Source organism: Microtus oregoni, unplaced genomic scaffold (genome assembly GCF_018167655.1).
Source record: "Microtus oregoni isolate MIOR12 unplaced genomic scaffold, Mior012 000056F_ref0000123, whole genome shotgun sequence".
Classification (NCBI taxonomy): Eukaryota; Metazoa; Chordata; class Mammalia; order Rodentia; family Cricetidae; genus Microtus; species Microtus oregoni.
In genome coordinates this window covers 6,519,154-6,535,599 of record NW_024543832.1, presented here as the reverse complement: position 1 = coordinate 6,535,599, position 16,446 = coordinate 6,519,154, and the positions used below count along the sequence as shown (strand labels likewise).

Below are 16,446 nucleotides of genomic sequence, written 5' to 3'. Positions count from 1 at the left end.
CATGACAGGATAAATAGAGGAGAGAACCAGTAGTGGTGAAAAGGTATGTCTGGGCCTCCTAGCTCCAAGGACCAGGAAATAGAAAGAGAGAAAAAAATAGCCAGAAGTGGGCTCTACCCACCTGTAGGAGCCTATGTCATCAGCTAGACCCCAGTTCTAAAGATCCCATAGACTCCCCAAAAATATGACTAGCTCAGCCTCTGGGGAACATTTCACATTCAAACCACAGCGGATTCATTCTTTGTTTAACAGTGCCAAGGATTGTGCTTTCAGAAGAATCATCGTCATAATTGAATTCTTCAGTGGTTAAGAGCTTGAACTGCTTTTGAAGAAGACCCGGGTTTGGTTCCAGGACAATTTGGGATGGAAATTTTTCATAACTGCCTATATCTTCAGCTCCAACTCCAGGGGACCCCATGCCCACTGGTCTCTTCTGACACCTGCGCAGATGCACACACCAAACACACACACACAGAAACACATACACATAAATTCTAAGAAAAAAGAAAGCTTCACGTAGCCCTTTTCAACCTCGCAACCCAGGTCCTTTGAACTGCTACAGTTACGTGTGAAATTGTAACTCATGGAGTTGTTCTTCAGTTTCAACAGCAAACACATCAGTTCAGGCTGGGAACGTCCGGCTAGCTGAGCAAAAAAACCTGGTCTACTGCTTCCATTTCTGTTTGGTCTTCTTGTCTTATCATACATCTTCTTTCAACTAAGTTCACCTTTTAGATTTGAGACTTTCATAGTTAATGCTTTAAGTTCATTCATCTCATATGAAGAATTTGCATCTAATTTTTGCTCCTCTAGTTTCCACATCTACTTTGTAGAATTCTGTCCTTCTTTGACATGTTCTGTCATAGTGTCATAGGCATTTTTCTAAATATGGACAGCTGTCCAGTGACAGATGACAGAAACAGCTGATTTTCTGAGACAGAGTTTCTCCAGAATTTTGATACCTGTCCTGAACTCCCTCTATAAACCAGGCCGGTCTTGAACTCACAGAGACCCACCTGTTTCTGCATCCCCAGAGTGTGGGGATTAAAGGTGTGTGCTACCACTGCCTGGCTGACTGGAACAGTTTTTAAAACAGGGACAGGAAACAACACAATGTCTCTGAGCTATCAACTTCTATCACTCTCTTGCTAAAGCTTCCAGCGAAGGCCACGATGGAGGGGAGGAATGCACAGCAAGAGCTGCTTGCTGGCAGCTTCCCGTGGGCCAGCACAGGCAGCTGTAGAGACACATACCCATGACACAACTGTTGAGTGGAGAGTCGCCCTAAGAAAAAGCCAAGATAGTTCATCACCTCTCCACATTCCTACCTAAGTTACCTCGCATTTCTCTGTGAACCCAGGCTACACATGTCCTCCTTCCCATCGTCTTTCTCACTGCGGAAAGGTGACTGTTGTTTGCTCTGTTTCTGTAGGTTTTCTTCAGTGTGATCCATAGTAGTTATTGCATTGGATCTGCAGCCCCTCACTTGGAAACCTTCACCATAGCCCGTGGAGCTGTCTTAAATATTTTTCAGGTTATTGATAAAGCTTTGAAATATAGCAGTCCTTACTGCAAGAAGGAGCCCAAAAGACAGACACACTCTTTTCATTCAAACCTTAGTGGTCATTTGGTTATAGGATGAAAAACTGCTTTTAACTCTTTTGTGGGGAATATGGGTCTTATTGAAAACTTCATGGCTAACTTCATGCACTTCTAAAACAGGAAGAAAATTTGAAAAGAAACTTAAAGCTCATCTCTAAAGTATTTGGGGAGAGAGGCATTATCAGCTTGGCCCTTTAAAGATGTATAACAGTCTCTTTGTTTTTCCAAGAAACCCAATATAGATAACTTCTCAACAACTGGATATAAGCCTGAATGTGTAGAAGGAAGTAAAGAATTTAAAAATGTTTCTTTCAGCTATCCATCAAGACAGTCTGTCCAGGTAACTTAAGTTCACTTGCATATTTTCTGACATTATCTTCTGACAAGAATATTTCTTTCTTTCTCCTTATCCCCCCCCCCCAAAGATGGACTGCGCCCAAATAAATGTCATCACTCTAGAGGCAGTGGGACCAGGGCTGGGATTTTTTTTTAAAAGATTCGTTTGTTTGTGTATGTGTGATACGTGTGTATGCATGTTCACTTGTTGGTGTGCTCGTACATGTGTGCATATGTCTGTGGAGGCCACGGATCAGCATTTGGTGTCCTCCTTGGTCATTCTCCACCTTACATATCGAGGAAGGATCTCTCACTTGAACCCAAAGCTCACCAGTTCATCCAGTCTAGCTAGCCAGTTTGCTCAGGGATCCCAAAGCCCAGGATTATGATGGGCTGCCCACACACCTCCCAGCAATCCTGTGAGTGCTGGGAAGAGAACTACCAGCCTCACATTTGCATGCCAAGTGCTTGCCCAACAAGCCCCAGTCCCTCTCTGCGATAACTTTGATCCACATTTTGGCTAATTGCTTAGAGAGCCAATTAGACTAAAAGCAAGGCTGACTGATAAGAAATGGGCAAATATCTCTTAGGACAGTGGTTTATCTTTTCCAGCCTCTCTCCTATGGTTAACTATTAGGCACTTTTAACTCCGTGTTTCCTCGCTCTGTATTTCTGAGCACACCAAAATGTCTTGGATTAATGAATGCTGCCACCTCCTGGTAGCACCTGGGTATTATCCAGTTGCATTTGGACCTGGGAGTTCCAACCACCAGTTATTATGCACTTGTTAGGCCTTCCCCTCTTTCAGCTCTGAGGCTTCTACTGCATCAGCAACTGTGTCTTTGATACACTTCCTCTCACTTTACAGGCGTGTGCACGTGCACACTCGAGCATACGCACGCACAGAGTCTGTCTCACTCTTAGAAGGGGACTACAGTCTAGCTTACTGCCCTCCTGGAGTGCACTCCGTAAACTAATCTTTAACACCCAAATAGCTCTTGGAAAAACATATCTGTCTTTCCTGTTAACTTTGTCCTTACATTTAATTAATATGTTTAGTCCCTTTGCTACCCACCCATAAAATAGTATTGTTAAAGATTGCAAAAGGCAGCTACTAACAAAATCCATAATTAGGAGAAAAGGGGGGCACAATTTTAAGTGAGCCAGATGAGATTCCTATTGCATCAGTGTTCCTTAATCATACCAAATCACCTTACAGAATTTGGGTTAAAATTGTGTGTCCACTCCCACTACCTTGTTTTTTCTCTATCTCTTTTACAGGGATTCTCTCATCAAAGTCTTTTGTTTTATTATTTGTTTGTCACTGATTATTGTTGCACAAGGTTTTGCCTTTTCACCTCACAAGACTGAAATTAAAGTAGTATTTTATTATATAGTATTATATATTTTGAATATATATTCAGGTTGGCTTCTGGGCCCGGAGCATCAATTGTGCCATTATAGTGCTCTGAGCCATGTTGTTCTAAACAATTCCTTGTTTGTTTCTTTGATTTGAAACTGGGTTTTCACTATGTAGCCCAGGTCAGCTTCAAACTTGGACAGGTGTGTGCCACCATATTTGGGTAAGCAGTTGTTTTAAACTCATTGTTGGGGAGGGAGAAACCCGCCACTTTGCACACATGGACATCAGAGGACGGCTCAGCTTTCAGGACATGGTTCTCATTCCCACTTACTGAAACAGGTCCCTCTCTCATTTCTGCTGATTTGATGAATACCCAATGTTAGCTGGCCTATGATCTTCCAAGGTAAAATCTACAAATCTACTGCATTGAATTTTTTTAAATGGGTTTCAGGAATTGAACCCAAATCATCTGGCTTGTGTGGTTAACATTTTTATATGCTGAGCCATCTCCCCACACTTAAATTAACTTTTGAACATAAAGGCCTACTGGCTTTAAGTGAGGACACATTCTTCCATGGAAAGAAGGGAAACCAGGCTGAGGTGAAAGTGTACGTGGAGCACACCCTCTCATTAGTCCACGGTGCTCATCTCCTTTCCAAAGCTGCCTTGCTGGTTGGCACACTGGAGGGTTCACACTGTGCTTATTTAAATATTTGTTTCTTTACAAATGGTGAGGTGAAAAGAAAAGGCTCATTTGGAGCTGAAAACACACAGTTGGAGCAAAACTCTCTGAGGGAGGCTATTAGTAGGCAGCTCTTATCATTGGTGAGACTGTTCCCATAAAGCAAGTCCTGGGATACTAAAGCCTGGTAGTGACTCTCAGACATGGAGAAAATTTTGTAAATATCTCCACTGTGCTAAAATGTGTGCTTAGATCCAAGTGAGTGACCAGAACTGGTAAGACCTCACTTGCGCCCCGTGGGCTTGCCAACTGCTTTCTTGAATATACCTTGTAGAAATGTTAGACTTATTCTAAGGGAGATCTTTGTTGAATAACTCAAAGTTACCGTCAAGATTTAATCTGTGCAAATTAAAAGATAAAAATTTAATTTAGTTGTCATGTGATTCGTGTAAGAGAGAACTGGAGAGATGTCTCAGCAGTTAAGAACACTGGCTGCTCTTTCAGAGGACCAGGATTCAATCCCCACCACCAACATGGCAGCTCACAACTGTCCATAACTCAAGTTCCAGGAGATCTGGCATCCTCACACAGATGTACATGCAGGCAAACTTCCATGCATATAAAATAAAAATAAATAATTTTCTAAAAAAAAAAGATTTATGTGAGATATTTCAGTTAAAATGTGAAGTTTGCATGCTTGACAGAGGCTGAGTTGGTAAAGTGCTCACTATTCAAACATGAGGATCAGGGTCCAAACCCCCCCCCCCCGCCCTCACTTAAAGCCTCCCCCTAATCCCAGCATGCGGGAGGCAGAGAAAGCTAGTCACCCCAGGCTCCCTAAAATACTGAGCTCCACGCTCAGAGAGACCCTGCCTCAATATTTAATGCAGAGAACTGGGGAATATTCCTGATGCTAACCTCGGGCCTCCATGTGTATGCATACACATGCATATAATATTATATACATGGAATGCACATCAGGCATACGTGTTTAGGAAAAATTGTAATATTTCTTTGGAAAGAGGAAGGAATTCAAGGAGAGGGAGGGAAGAGGAAAGGTAAAGAAATGAAGGGATGAATGTGATCAATATATATTATATGTATGTAAGAAAATGCCACAATGAAACCCTTTATTTTTGTACAATTAAAATATGCTAATAAAAAAGCAAAAAAAGTGAATGGTTTAGCTAGTTGTAGCTAGATAACTCTTAAATTATATCTCCTCTTTGTATAGAGAAAATTTTAAACATTATACTCCCAAACTATATATTATTGGAGATATAAATGAAATATTATACAAATAAATATAATATCTGAATTGTTTATTGTTACATAAGAATTTTTCTGTTTATGTTACAAATGAACTATCTAGCTGAATGCACATGTTGTCTAGAATACCTAATGGTATCATTTTCTGTGTACAAAACAGATTCTCAAAGGTCTCAATCTCAAGATTAATTCTGGAGAGACAGTAGCTTTGGTTGGTCCCAGTGACAGTGGCAAGAGCACAACAGTCCAGCTTCTGCAGAGGCTATATGACCCCGAAGAAGGCTGTGTAAGTACAAACGCTAGGAAAACCAGGGGAAAGAGACCAGGAGATGGCTCAGTGTTTCAGGGCTTGCTATGTGGTCACAGGTGCTGTATTCCCAGCACTCACTTAAAACCAGGCCTGGCCTGGCTTACACATCCGCAGTCTCAGTGCCAGCCAAGTAAGGACAGGGGGATCTGGGAGTCTTGCTGGCCAGATGAGTGTTGTAGGAGGGCGCTTGTTTGTTCCCGGTGCTTAGCCCTGAAATAACAAAACAGAATCTGTATTAATTAAATCACTGCTTGGCCCATTAGCTCTAGCTTCTTATTGACTAACTCTTACATTTAATTTAGCCCATTTCTATTCATCTGTGTATTGCCATGTGGCTGTGGCTTACCAACAAAGTTTTGGCACAACTGTCTCTGGCTCCATGGCTTCTTTAAACTCCACTTTCCTTCTTCCAGCATTCAGTTTAGTTTTCCTTGCCTTGCTCTACTCTTTTGCCCTATGACAGGCCAAGGCAGTTTCTTGTTCAACCAGTGGTACTCACAGCATACAGAGGGGAATCCCACATCAGACGCACATCTCAACCCCAGTGCTGGGGAGCTAGAGACAGGAGAATCTGTGAGGCTTGCTGGCCGAATGTATATCTGCAACCCTGGTGCTGGGGAAGTGCAGATGGGAGAATCTCTGGGGCTTGCTGGCCAGCCAGTGTGGATACATTGGTGAGCTCTGAATTCCCTAAGAGGCCTTATCTCAAAAACTAAGGAGGAAAGTGATCCAGGAAGATACCCAAACATTGGTCTCTATGCATACACAAACATTGGTCTCTACAAACATACATGAACATGTACACACATACACAAAAAGAAAGAAAAGGCATGTACACAGAATGGAATTTGGAAATACTACCAGCTGTGCCAACTCCCAGTATTTACAGTGACACTGAGACTAGCTGGGCTGGTCTCCTTCCTGTGCAGCTCTTCATTCAGCTGATGTGCTCCTGGTGTGTCTGGGCTCTGGGAAGCCTACAGTGAGCAAGCAGACAAACGCCTCTGCCTTTTGGAGTCCGCATTCTTACATGTAGATTGACAACAAAGAGAGTAAATAGACTATGGACCAGGTTCAAGGTTAATGAGTGGAGGGAAAATAGCAGGGTTTGTGGTGCCAGTTGTCCTAGTGAGGGCTTCCATTGCTGTGAAGACACCATGACCATGGCATCTCTTAGAAACGAAAACATCTAATTGTGTCTGATTTACAGTTCAGCGGTTTAGTCCATTGTTATCATAGTTGGAAGACTGGCAGCAGGCAGACATGGTACGGGATGAATAGTCCTACATCTGGTTCTGCAGGCAGCAGAAGGACAATGAGCCACACTAGGCCTGGCTTGAGCCTCTGAGACCTCGAAGCCTGCCCCCAGTGACATAATTCCTCCAACAATGCCACACTTCCCAATAACACCAGTCCCCATGAGCCCATGAGGCCAATTTCACTCCTACTACCATACTAGTTCTTCTAAATAATTTCAAAATTTAGCTGGGCATGGTGATACATACCTACATACCTAAAATGTTAGCACTCAGGATGTTGAGGAAGAGATCTCATGAGTTTAGACCCAGCCTGGGCTACATAGTGAAACTATGTTTTCAAAAAAAAAAGAGAGAGAGAGAGAGCAAAAGCTGAAGTTGTACTTGAGTGGTATTAGTGAGTGTGTGCCTGGAATGCCACGGCACAGCAAACAACAGAAAAATAGAATTTCAAAATGTGTTAGAAGAGAAATCTCTATAGAATGCATGCTTATTCTTTTAAAATTGTATTTATTCCTATTTCAAGAGAGTGCCCGGGAGGGGGTGACAGAAGCTACAGATCATGTGTGCAGTTCAGAAAATGCTCCTCTCCACCCACCGTCATATGGGTCCCAAGGATCGAATTCAAGTGGACAGGCTCATACAGCAGATGTCCTTACCTGCGGAACCATCCCTCTGGCCCACTCTTTCTCATTGTCCGTAATCTATAATGTTGGCATTAACTCTTGCCTGAAGCTGGTATTCCCAGGAACGTGATTCTTGATGCTTTTCCTTAACATCAATTGATGTCTTTAAAAAGAAAATCTTGTAGAAGCTAGTCTCTTTTAAATTGCACATCTCAGTTCAAGTTTAAAATATTATAGACATCAAGTCCATGCTAATATCGACTAAAGAAATCACTGGATGAGGGAAAAGCAGTGTCCAGTCTCACATAAATGCCAGGCTGTGAGGAGTGGAGTCTGATGGCCACATCTAGGCCTGTCCCTAGAATATGCTGTGGTAACAGTGCCACCTAGGAAGATAGCTTATTTACTATGAGTTAAAACGATGAGTGGAAGGAACTTTGGTATTTTGTGATTGAACAGATGTTGAGAAACTAGGAAGACTAGATATAACATTGCACTGAGAAATTAGAAGGCTAGAACATTGCAATGAGAAATGAGGAAGGCTAGAATATTAGCGGTGCCATCAGTCTGAAAACGGCAAAGTTGATGGCTTCTGTCTCCATAATAACATCTGTAGCACCTACAGTGTTTGTGTGCCTGTATCTTATTGACAACTTTACTAATACTTAATTTGTGGCTTCATGGGATTTTAAATTGGTGGTTTCTTGAAGATTTATTGATTCCAATCTACCAGGGAAAAAAAAAAACTCAGTGTTATTCGAACAATAAATATTTTACCAAAATATAGCTAGTCCTTGCCAAGATTACTACTTTTCGGTTTATTCTTTAGTTTAAGAAGATAGTCGAAAGCCAAGACCTCAGACGGCATCATAGCCTGCTTGGTTCTTTGGTTTGGCACATCACAGTGGATGAGAACGACATCCGAGATTAAAACGTGAGGCATTACTGAGAGCACATCGGAGTGGTCAGCCAAGAGCCCGTTTTGTTTGGGACCACCATTGGTAACAATATTAAGTTTGGGCGTAAAGGCGCTAGTGAAGAGATAGAGCAGGCAGCGAAGGAGGCGAATGCCTACGACTTCATAATGGCCTTCCCTAAGGTGAGCATGGTGCTGCCTGGATTCTGAGCACCTCTGGGTTCCGCACAGCCCAGGGCGGGCTAACTCACATTGTACAGTGCCAGGGTTGATGTGGGGAGTATTTCAGATGCAACACCTGCAGAGAAGGGAAAGCTCTAAAGTCCAAAAGAGAAAGACCAGTTGCAAAAGTTATTTATTATATTTAATTTTTATTGTGTTTCACTGTACCTTAAAGAGAGAGAATGATACCCATGTTAAAGCAGGACAAAGAAATTCGAGAAAATCCTGAGCGCAAGCTGAGAAATGGTTTCTGCAAAAATGTTGGTTTGTACCGCCACCTAGTGGTTAATAATGAGAAAGGCGCGCTCAAACACAGGATTGTTGAGCAAGGTTGAGGGGACCGAGGAGAAGAAATAAACAATGCATAAGAAATGGGGAACTGTAAAAAGACATAATAAATTTGAAATTCTTGACAACAATACATGTATCAGTGAGCATTGTGTGGTAATTATTAAATCATTTATCTACTTATCCTGTTTTTAAGTTAATCAGAACCACTTAAAAATTGTGGGATGCACCCACTAAGATATATTATAAAAAAAAAAAAATCTGACACTTGAAAGTTGAAATTAAAGTACATCTAAAATTCATCATTCCAGAAAGTCACAATAGCAAAAAACATTCATTTTGAGGGACATATTTACATTAATTATAACAAAATAACTCTTTTTAAAATAATGTATATTATGCCATGATTTATCATAGTAATTAGCAAGGAATGTAAGTCAGAAATATAACAAGTGGCTTAAAGGCTTTTCCCCTGTAGTTGAGAAGGTATTTCCTTTTGTTGACCTCACTCTTGTCAGCGAATTTCCTTATAACACACGGTGCTCTCTTGCCTCTCACTTAGATTGGGGACAGATTCTGTGAGCTCTTCAACCCAACTCTAAAAGTTAGTGCTCACTTTACTAAAAGAGCATTTATAGACAAGATGCTCCTCACAGCAAACCTAATAGTAACTCACAATGCTGTAATCCAAAGGAGAAACTACACGCTAGCATGATGAATACTGAAGTTCACAGGCGTGTTTTAACTAGAAAAGAGAGGAAAAGAGAGAGAGAGAGAGAGAGAGAGAGAGAGAGAGAGAAGGGGTTAGGGGAAGGGGGAATTGAAGAAGGAAAAAGAGGGGAGTAGAGAATGGGAGAAGGAGGAATAAAGGAAGAGGAACAACAATGGAAGGTCATTCTTGACCACAGATCCTCATCACTGACCACATGGGGATGCTATGTACTCCATGGCCTGTGGACAAAACAACCTGGAAAGGGTCACCCCTTTGAAGACACAAACTGCCAAACACATTAAAAAAAAGAAAAAACAACCAACTAATGACCCCCAAACGCCCTTTAAAAATCAACTGAATCATTAAAAGGTAGCAAACATAATTTAAAAATTAAAATGTTCAAAATATCATCAAAATTAAGATTTCTTAAAAGTACATTTAATAAAAGATTGACCAAAATAATGAAAGAGGTCCTAATTAAGTTGTACCTTATTTACTAAAGATTCGATATTTTTAAGGTGATATATTCTTCCCAAGTTGACCTATAAATCTGATTCTTCAGCAGTCAGAGAATTCCATGAATCTTTTGTATATGTGTAGGAAAACCATTTTGTATTTATAAAATCAAAATGTGAGAAGTAGACAAAGCAGCTTTAAAAACAGAACAACAAAACTAGCAGACACTCACAGCATCTAGTCCAAGAGAAGACTTGGAAGTGGTTACTGCAGAAGTGTAAGGGCAAGACAATGTGCAGAGCAGCAGGCTCCAGAAACAGCCCACGTGCCCATTTTTAACAAGTGGAATAGAATCAAGCAGGTGAAAAAAAATGTAAATGGATGGTCCTGGAATAAGACAACCAAAGAGCTGTGTAGGTTTTGCTCACGCCACACACAAAAAATTAATTTGTCATAGAGCAAAATATTAGCTTGGATTTCAAAAATGAAAATTTAGAAAAGCACTCAGTAGGCTGATGCAGGAGGATCACCATTTAGAGGCCAGCCCACATTACTTAGCAAGTACAAGACAATCTGAGCTATACAGTAAGACAGTCTCAAAAGAATAATTAATTAATAGTGTAGGTGAAAGAAGAAAATCACAATGTTGCAATAAGCAAAGAATTCAGAAGCTATGTGCTATTGTTTAGAGGGGTAAACTGAAAGGAGAGAGACAGCTCAGCAGTTAATAGCACTTGCTGCTCTTCCAGAAGACTTAAATTTGGCTCCCAGCACACATACTGGACAGCTCACAACCACCTGTAGTTCTAGTACCAGTGGACCACGTACCCTTTTCTGGCCTCCCTAGGCACCTGCACACACACACACACACACACACACACACACACACACACACACAAATAAAGATTTAAAAAGTAAATCTTAAAAAAGAAATACTAAACTGGCCAAGCATGTGTGATCCAGAGGCAGTGGCAGGAGAATGTCGTGTCTGTCTGAGCAGTGGCAGGAGAATGTCGTGTCTGAGCAGTGGCAGGAGAATGTCGTGTCTGTCTGAGTAGCGGCAGGAGAATGTCGTGTCTGAGAAGTCTGAGCTGATAATAAATAAGACATTGTCCCCGAAACAGAGTGAGGATATGATCAAGATACATTGTACACATGTAGGAAATTTCTCTTAAAAATATTACAAAAAGAACTGAAACTAAAGTCTAGGGATGTAACTTAGTGTGGAGTGTTTGCCTGGAGTGCACAAGACCCTGGGCTCACCCACCTCCCCCAACACCCAAGAGAAGAGGAAAGAAACACGAGAAAGATTAAATTAAATTAAGACCTTCTTTCAAAAACCACCATTTAGAAACTGAAACGGCTAGACACACGGTACCAGAACATGTTCTGAATGTCTCTGCTTGACCAACTGCAGGGCACAGGGAGCTTCATGTTTGGAACCCAACTCAGAGAGAGTCCACGAGGAGTTGGGAGTTGGATGGTCTGAGGTCCTAGAAGGTAGACATAATCGAAATACATTGCATATGTGTGAAATCACCAAAGGAAAAAAATGTAAAATACAAAAATCAAAACCCACAACACTACCACACTGATCAAAACCCACAACACTACCACACTGGTTTGCCTGGCATGCAAGAAGCCCCAGGTTCAATTCTCAACACCACATATATAAATCCTGACATTATGGCCCATGCTTGTAATCTCAGCACTTGGGAAGTGTAGGCGGGAAAAGAGACACAAAAACAGTTCAAGGTCATCCTGGGTTGCAGAGCAAATTTTAGGTCACCCTGATCTGCACTAAATACTCTCAAAAATAAGTTAAAAAAAAGAGGAGAGAGAGAGATGACAGACAGATACATAAGTTTGCACTATGGAAACCAAATGTAAATATTTTGAAACAATGTCTGCTTTTGACTCAAAAAGATCCTGAGATTTTGTAGGTCACAGTAGTGTTCTGTTCAGTAACTGTGTGACAGTGGCATGCTGTAGAAACTTGTTTGCCAAAAACAACAGGGCTGTATCCATAAAATGTGTCCATTTATTGAGTATTTGATTCGTTGTCTGCACTACATGTGTGCTGTGTCCATGGAGAGCAGGAGAGGGCATCAGATCCTTGAGAACGGGAGTTACAGGAGATTGTTAACACCATGTGGATGTTGGCAACCAAATGTGTATCCTCTACCAAAGTGGCAAGTACTCTTAACCACTGAGACATCACTTCAGCCCCAAGACTAACATTTTTTTAGAGAAAAAAGTCTCTAGAAATTAAATGTTTAGAAAGAATATTTAAACTTCTATCCTTGTTGAAATGTGTGCCAAAATCCAACAGAATATGACTAATACAGATCACAGATGTTAGAAGCTATCCCACTATAATAAAATAATGCTCAATTTATTAAAAACGCATTTATCAAGAAATAAATAAAGAACAGAGCCTTAAATTTTTCCCAAGACTGAAAAATACTTTTAGCAAAAAAATAAGGCTTTTAAAAAAGAAGTTGTGATAAATTTTGTTTCAGCTTGTTTGGGCTTTGTGTGGTGTTTTTGTTTTGGTTGGTTGGTTGATTTTTTTGTTGTTGTTACTTTTGTTTTGTTTGTTTAAGACAGAGCCCTTCCTGTCCTGAGACTCACTACATAAACAAGACTGGCTTGAACTCACAGAGACCCACCTGCCTCTGCCTCCTCAGTGCTGGAATTAAAGCCATACACCACCATACCATACTTTTGGGCTTGTTTCTAACGCGAGTTCTCCTATACCCAACATTGACTTGAGAATGGCCTTGACTCCTGAGCATCCTGCCCAGACTTCTCAGCACTGGGTTTCCGCGTGGGCAGCACCACACCCTACTAAATGGCATTCATTCTGTCATCCTGCTTTTCAGAGTCTCCAAGAGGAAAAGTATAGAGAACCTATCAAACTGTGAACAAATACTTATATTACAGTGTATGCTTCATATATTTTTTAAAGTATTCTGAGGTCATCTAAAAGACATTTGAAAATTCACTACAATTAAGAATTTTTCTGTTTATCTGGTTTGGTCCGAAGTCACGTTTCCTTACTGTCTTTGCAAGGACCTTTTCTCAGAGATGTTCGTTTTTACAATGATCAGATCAAAGAGTCTGGATGGCCAAGCTAAAGCAGTCATTAGCTGGTATCAAAACACAAAATGTGCTTGTCATTTCCCCTTCTAATCATTTAATCACCCTTCTATCTATGTGCCTTTCCCTCTCTGTATCTCATTAGAAATTCAACACACTAGTGGGGGAGCAAGGAGCTCAGATGAGCGGAGGCCAGAAACAGAGAATATCATCATTGCTCGAGTGCTAGTTTGAAACCCCAAAATTCTGATCTAGACTAGGCTACATCTGCCCTTGACACAGAAAGTGAGTCAGTTGCTCAAACTGCACCGGAGAAGGTAAGTGGACAGAATCTTTTCTGAGTCTCACATTGCTGGTTCACTGTTGTTTTTAAGTACAAGAAAGTGCAGATTTGGGGTTCTTTGGATACCAGCTTGCAGTTCCCAGAGTTCCTCTGGTATGGGTCCAGGGTGTGACCTGGAGAAATAAATGCTACAATTGACATTAAGCATACACACACACACACACACACACACACACACACACACACACACAAGCCATCAATCTGTATAACATTCCATTCCAGCAGGTCTCACCTTCCTGTAGAAACATCCTCATCACAGAAACAGCAATGGTTGTCTTTTGCTTCTTCTATTCACACTGATGGATTTTTCTCTTCTTTAATAACTTTTCTTCTTTAATGCCTCATAAGGGCATTCACATTAACACAATTTCACTTAAAGCAGAGTACTGGAATCTGAGAGACTTTATAATGACTTTGACATCACTCAGTGACCCAGCCTCATTTCTTAATGACACATTTTATTCTTCATTACTAACCCATTTATTCCATCACTGCTTTCGTAGCTATATTGGCTGATATAAAATATGCATGTACCTATGCACACATGTATATAGATACAACCATATATGTATATAGATATAATGTATGTTTGTTTATGGACTACCTATGTATGTGTATACATTCTTAGCAAATGTGTGGATATCGGGTCAATGAGATGGCTCAGTTAGTAAAGGCTGAGATGACAAACCTGATGATCTGAGTTTGATCTGGGGGAAGTTGTCTGTCGACCCTCATAAGTACAACTTTGTGTGAGCACACACATACACACACACAGATATATGTGTGTGTGTGTGAATATATGCACATATACGACATTCACAGATACTTTAACATATTTTAGACTTAAAACTATTAAAAAGATCTGCATAATGCAAACAATGACTGTGATTACAATTCTCGAGCCCAGCTTAATTTTCTACGGAATTTTAAAGTCAAATCTCAAGAAGAACACTCTAGTGTCATCTGAACATGGATAGTAACTCACTTATCTTTAATGTTCTAAATCCTAGAGCATAGACTCAAGTATTCTCAAGGTGTCACTGCATGGCCCCCATCTTCTAGTCTCCTCTTTTTTCTCACCAAGAATGTCCTAGTGATGTTAAGAGATACTGGCTTCAGTGGGCAGCCTCTGGGATTTCCAGGTCTCTGCATCCTGAAACAAGAGGTTTGGACAGGAGCAGGAGGATAGTAGCAGAAACAGAGGAAGTTTATCAAGAAAAATACATTTCCCAGAGAGGAACAGGTTAGAGCTGAGAGAAAAGTTAGCACAGTGGCCCCAAGCCGGCTGGGCTTGGCATGGGCTTGCTTTGTTTTGTGTGTATCCAGGTTTCTTCACAGGGTCTGTCTTTTAATTCTAGCCCTGGTGATGGTAGAGGCTTCCAGTCTTTGTCTCTCGCTCCTGATTTCTTTCACATAATAATTCACAGTCATGTTGAAAGCTTTCAGTCTTGTGCTCTGCCTTACTGTCCTGAATAGTAATAAATTAAATGTATCCCAATAGTTATTTCTCCCAGACATCATGAGATGCTTAAAAAAAAAAACTAGCAAAAGATCTTACTCACACCAAGGAACTATTTCCCGTTTTTCATGATGGCATGGGCTCGTTTGTGTGCATGCAGAGATTACAATGGGGACACAACCTTTCAGACAGAAAACATTTTCCCTAATTATTTTATCACTTTAAGTAAAAGTACAGTACATTTATGATGGAGGCGAGTCATCTGTCTATCTGTTGCTTTCATTGGTTAATTAATAAAGAAACTGCTTGGCCTGATAGGTCAGAAAATAGGTGGGTGGATTAGACAGAACAGAATTCTGGGAAGAAAGGAAGTGAGGCAGACGCCATGGGGCCAGTAGCCAGGTCAGACATGCTGAATCTTTCCCTGTAAGCCATCACCTCGTGGTGCTATAGATTATTAGAAATGGGTTAATCAAGATGTGAGAATTAGCCAATAAGAGGCTAAAACTAAGGGGCCAGGCAGTGTTTAAATGAATACAGTTTATATGATGTTATTTCTGGGGCTAAGTTAGCCATGCGGGAGCCAGGTGGGATGAAAAGGAGGCTTGCTCACCTCATCACTACACATTTATATTAAATAAAAATCTGAAAATTCAAAAAATTACAATTCATAGGTACAATAATTAAATACATGCACTATTAATATTTTGACATATCTTATTTAGTCTTTTTTCCTACAGATATTTTAAACATTGTCATAACAAAAGACATTAATTTTCTTCCGCAGTTCCCATGTAGCATTCTAACATGATTTCATTGGTTTTGATTCTGAATCACCAATGCTTTGAAGAGTTTCCTGTTTTTATAGATTGGAACTACGAGACTTTGAAACAAGCCTCCTTCACCTCAGGAATCATATCCTTTCAGAGGGAGGAGGAAGCAATTGCATCTGAGCCTAACACCACCCTTCCAGGGCTGACAGGGGATCAAAACAAGCTTCTTGGTGTTCAGAGTTCCACTTTCCTTCTCTGAAGTGGAGGATAATAGAATTAGAAATAAGAAAATTAAATGTCTGTGATAGATGAGCAGTGATGCGGACAATCACTTGCAGTGTGCCTGCTGAGCACCTGCTCCTGGGCCGGGCTTGAATGGGAAGCACTGAGCTCAAAGTTAGTAAGTGCAGAAAAACAAGCTCAGAGGCTCAAATGGGTTCACAGAACTGTTTCAGCTCTGGTGTATGCCAGCTAGCACAGAGTATCGTAGTGTAGTGACAGGTGCCCTGGATGGCAGAAACAGACCTTACCTATGATGAGGTCACTAGAACACTCATTTAATTAAAACCTAACAATGACATCATGCACAAAAATCAACTCCAGGTAAATTAAAGGTTTAAACATGAGAGGCACAATAATAAAAAAAAAATAGACAGAAAACTATCTGTGTGTGACAGAGGGTAATATTTTGAAATAGGACTCAAAAGACACAATTGGAAAAGAGATGAGTC

The 16,446-nt window shown here is 40.7% G+C and overlaps 1 protein-coding gene across 1 annotated transcript in view; it reads left to right on the top strand.

Annotated features, from left to right (window-relative positions):
• The window catches only part of Abcb5 (ATP binding cassette subfamily B member 5), a 132,030-nt gene that overhangs the window by 35,135 nt on the left and 80,449 nt on the right, over positions 1-16,446 (top strand). The window contains 8 exon segments of the mRNA XM_041638802.1: positions 1,433-1,546; positions 1,832-1,942; positions 5,413-5,542; positions 7,554-7,556; positions 8,350-8,543; positions 13,286-13,351; positions 13,354-13,387; positions 13,390-13,457. Coding sequence (XP_041494736.1) covers positions 1,433-1,546; positions 1,832-1,942; positions 5,413-5,542; positions 7,554-7,556; positions 8,350-8,543; positions 13,286-13,351; positions 13,354-13,387; positions 13,390-13,457 — 720 coding nt within the window.